General features: G+C 37.9%; 1 protein-coding gene across 1 annotated transcript in view; it reads right to left on the bottom strand.

Moving 5' to 3' along the window:
- CD96 (CD96 molecule) overlaps positions 1-4,777 on the bottom strand; it is a 182,276-nt gene that overhangs the window by 110,452 nt on the left and 67,047 nt on the right. The window contains exon 6 of the mRNA XM_006895355.1: positions 2,348-2,438. Within this exon, the coding sequence (XP_006895417.1) occupies positions 2,348-2,438 (91 nt within the window). The remainder of the gene's footprint in view (positions 1-2,347; positions 2,439-4,777) is intronic.

The following is a 4,777-nucleotide window of genomic DNA, read 5'->3' as shown; positions in this document are numbered from 1 at the left end:
ATTATAATCCTCACTCTGTAATTTTAATGACATTTTATAAAGAAAGCTGATCTCCCATTCAATAACTCATAGTTATTGATTATAATCCTCACTCTATTACCAGGACTCTTTCCACTGTCTCACTGTATTTGCCATGTTTCCATTTTTTCAATTTCTCTAGCCTTTCCTGCCTTCTGAGCATCCCTGGACAATTTATGCTCTTTTGATGTTGTATGCTTGATTGCTCTAAGGAATATATTTATCCTTGGTGTTATTGACCATCTATGGCCTTTCTATTTAGCTAGAAGCTGAGTCAAGGGGGGTGATTTCAGTTGTAGGCTTGGAGGATAAGTAAAAGCCATATTATCTGGGGTTCCATCAGTCTCTTTCACACCAGTAAGTATAATCTTTTTTATGATTTTTAGTTTTGTTTCACATTTTTTCCTTGCTCTCTACTTGGGGCCTATTGTGATCCCCTTTGGAGTGGTCAGCAGTAATAGGCACCATCTAGTACTTCTGTTCTCAGAACTGCAGTGAGTTGAGAAATGAGTTGTTTAAAATTAACACTAAAACCAATCATTTCAATTTGCACCAAGTAATTCATCATATAAACACCAACATAAAAAAGAAGTTAATTTTTATGCAGATTCCTACCCCCTTTCCTTCACTGACATTATGTTTCATACAATCATTCCCATACAATGTGTTTTATAAAATTCATTACCTTTGGACTATGCCTACCATTATCTCATCTTTTCATGTCCCTGTCTGATTTCCCCCATCTCCTTTAGCCCCCCCACCTGCCAAATTGTGCAACCCTGTGATTTCCCTCCCTACCAATCCTCGCCTCTCTGCTCCCACCCCTTCTCCCCTGGGACCCCAACATAAATTTTTAATTTTTATCAATGATAATAATGTAGTAAGTAACTCAGTTGTTTTTAAGAAGATATTGAACTTTGAGGAAAAATACACAAATATACAGTTTGTCTTTCAATATGGCTTTTCTAGCATGGATGGATGATTGTAGTAGAATGGAGCCATGCAAATGGGGCATTTTGGCTTATCCAGTAAGGGATTGGCTCTCTACTATTCCACAAGATAACTGACCAATCTGAACAATGTGCAAGAGGACTGGCTAGTTTTAGCAATAAATTGAACAGCTCTACCTGCAGAGTTAGAATTCTTCCTCATGCCAGAAAAGAGAGACTTCCCACAACCTGGTGAAATGTAGGACACACTTTAGCAGCCACGGTTGACCTAGAGAAGTGATGTTAGATGAGACTTTGGGGTGAGAGGGAGCTAAAACTGGGAGGACTTAGAACTTTGTTGGACAATTGTGAGTGGCAAGCCATATTGACAGAATTGAGAACTTGGGAATACTTAGAGCCATGAGGCTTGAGGCTGAGGTGTCTGCATATACATTTTGGGAGCTGTCTTGATTCTATTTTGTTATTAATCTGGATTATAAACTTCTGACTTCCCCAACATGGTTCTGAGTAATCTGTGGGCCATCACATCTAATTTTGGACCCAGCACAGGAGTAAGATTGGTAAGTAAGTAGTAAGATTGAGATGAGTAGAAAGGGGGTATCGGGCATGTCTGACCTCAAGGGAATTAGTTTTGTGTTACTGATGCTGTGAATGTGAATGGGGATAGTTTCCCTCTGAGAAGTTGATAAAGATCAGGTGTGGTTTGATACTCTTGGTCTGATGGCCAGACATGGCTCTTGCTCTTTTTATAAGATAAAGGAGAGAGACTATTGCCTGTGGTTGGAGCAGGATGGGCTGAGAGGGATGGCCAGAAAGATTCTGGCAGTAACTGCCATGGTCATCACCTGAAAAATGGAGCTTTGTGCATTACCACCTGAGCTTGTTTTGGTGCATGTTCTCGCTCCAAGAACTTTTAATTCTCCTGGTGAACTTGTTCCTTGACATGAAGCCAAGTTCATTACAAATACTTCCTTTAGTTTTTTCCCCCCCTCTGCCCTCTAGATCTTAAGAAAAAGTGAGGATTTATTGGTTTATTGATTTAAAGCAATGGTATTAATTAACTAAATGCAATTGTTAATAAACGTATGTTGATATAAACTTCTTACCTTCAAATAAGATGTGTTTTTGCTATACTAAGATGTCAGTGTTTTCATGTGGTTTGACAAAGTCAACTCTTTCTTCTTTTAATGCTCCTTCTGGTATTTTGGAGAAACCAGATGTGGTAGCAGAAAATGGCATTCGGTAGGTAAAATAATGTTTATCTTGGAATGAGAATTATTTCTTAAATGCCAAGATCAACTTAGATGATGACAACTTCTACTGTTCTTAGTTTTCTTTATTTTGTTGCCAAACCCACTTCCATTCACTAAGTTCCTTACCTTCTTTTTCACCTTGAAGAATTTCTCCATCTAGAAACCATGTGAGGTTTGCTGTGGGAAATACATTCCTCAGTGAACAGGTAAATGTGCTCTGGGGCAAAGAGAAAACAGGGAAGTTTATATGCAAATTCTAAAGAAATTTGTTCTTCACATCTATGCCAATAATGACATGAGATATTCGGGGGGAAATTCACGTCCATCACCTTACGCTTTACATACACAAGATGAGATGTATTTTTAAGCTAGATTGTGGATTATATATTGGCTGTCTCTTATAGAGGTGCTGCAGATTTAAGCCTAGAATACCATATTCATTTAAGAAGACTATAGAATTTACTAAGGTTGTAAGCCCAGATCTGGAATCCTGGAAAACTATTATAATACTATAGAACAAAAATAGTACTGAATTGAAGACAGAGGGGAGGGAAGACTATTGTGTTAGAATACAAACTATAAGATATCCACATATTGATCCCATTTAGGGAAATCTGGTGGAGCCCTAGTAGGTAAGGGGTAGTGCAGCTAATCCAAAGGCAGGCAATTTGAATGTACCAGCTACTCCAATTTATAACCTCTGAAAAATCCATGGAGCATCAGTTATGAGTTAAGTCCCACTTGATAGCAATAAATTTAGTAGAATTTTTTTTCCATTAGCCAAGTGATTTCATGTAGTGACAACCACAAAACAAACAAAAGTACTTTTAATGTAGACATCTTACTTTTCTGATTTCTACTAAATTGTCCTAATTTTTCAATTTATTTTATCTTCTTAAAAATCCTACAGTGTAGGTAAGGCACTCCTTATTATAAGGAAATTAAAGCAGAGTGGTTACAGAGAGTAAAAGGTAGTTAATAGTACAATTAGAAATTATTACCGCTACATACATTATATTAAAATAACAAAGAGGTGAGATAATGGGCAATTACAAAATAGAGAGCTTAGATCTAGGGTTATATTTTTATTTTCAACATTGTTTAAGAAGAGTTTGTTCTTTGTAAAAATCAGGCTTTTCCCCAACAAAATTATCTAGTAAGCTTACTTCGTCTACTTTATTTTATCTAAAAATCATACTTTTCCCCAACAAGTTAGTAAAATTATCCAGTAAGCTTACTTCATCTACTTTATTTTATCTGATCTTCTAAAAAATTTATATTCTTATTTACTTATTTTCTCCATCAAGAGACAAAAATATTTTATTATGACAAGCCCTAGTTCTTAGTTCACAGATATTTCCCACAATTAATGAATATATTAGTTAACGTATAAAGTCCGGAGATTAGGGGAGCTCTGGTGGCCTAGTGGCAAGAAGCTGCACTGCAATCCCAGAGGTGCACGGTTTGAATCCACCAGATGCTCTGCTGGGGAAGGAGGGACAATCTCCTCCTGTACCAGTCAGATCTGATTTGACAGTACACTTACACAAATTTAAAAAAAAAAAAGTCCGGAGATTAAGGTGTACCTAATCCTGATCATGGTCTTCACAATTACTTGTTATGTATCAGAAAGCTGGACAATGACTTGGGATGATAGAAGGAGAATTGACATCTTTGAGCTATGGTGCTGGAGAAGAGTATTGAATATAGCATGGACCACCTAGAGAACAAACAGGTTCTTCCTAGAGAGGGTGAAATAAAGCTGCTCCTTGGAGGCAAGGATTCTGAAATTCTGTGTGGCATACTTTGGGCATGTTGCAAGGAGGGACCATGCCTTGGAAAGGGACATCATGCTTGTGAGGTTAGAGGGACAGCGTAAGAGAGGAAGGCCCAGCATAAGATGGATTGTTTCAGTGACCAGGTTGGTTAATGGGGGTAGGTTTGTCAGAGACAAAAAGATTGGCTCAAGATAGGGCTGGATTCAGAACTATTGTACATAGGGTCGCTATGACTCACAACCGACTCAACTTAACAACAACAACAACAACAACAACAACATATAAAGACTGTTGTTAGATACCATCAAGTTGAAATCAGCTCATAGTTGACATTCAAGTAGGTTTTCAGAGGCACCAAATCACACAGGAGGAAACTGACCATCTTTCTGCCATGCAGCAGCTGGTGGAATTGAGCTACAGGCTTTTGAGTTGACAGTGCTACTACTTACCAGTAAGCAACCAAAGCTTCCTTGTATAGAAACTAGGTATGCTAATTTCCCCAGATTCTAGTCCCTTCCAGGGTCTGAATTTACAGAGGTAAGAAACCAGATTCAAAGGTACTAAGTAACACTTTGCTGGTGAGATGCAATGAGGTAAAATTAAAAATTCTCAGGATATTGTAAAAATTACAAGGAAACAGTGAGAATTTTAGTGGCTATCTGTTGATCTGTTATAGCTTCTGGTATTGCCATCTAATCAACAATCTTTTTCCAGGGGTGTGTGTGTGGGGTGTATGTGTGTGTGTGTGTGTGTGTGTGTGTGTGTGTGTGTGTGGTGT

The sequence above is a fragment of the Elephantulus edwardii genome, unplaced genomic scaffold (assembly GCF_000299155.1).
Source record: "Elephantulus edwardii isolate Elephantulus edwardi_28Jun2011 unplaced genomic scaffold, EleEdw1.0 scaffold00165, whole genome shotgun sequence".
Classification (NCBI taxonomy): Eukaryota; Metazoa; Chordata; class Mammalia; order Macroscelidea; family Macroscelididae; genus Elephantulus; species Elephantulus edwardii.
Note: the sequence above shows the minus strand (reverse complement) of the source record. Positions and strands in the feature narration are given on the sequence as shown.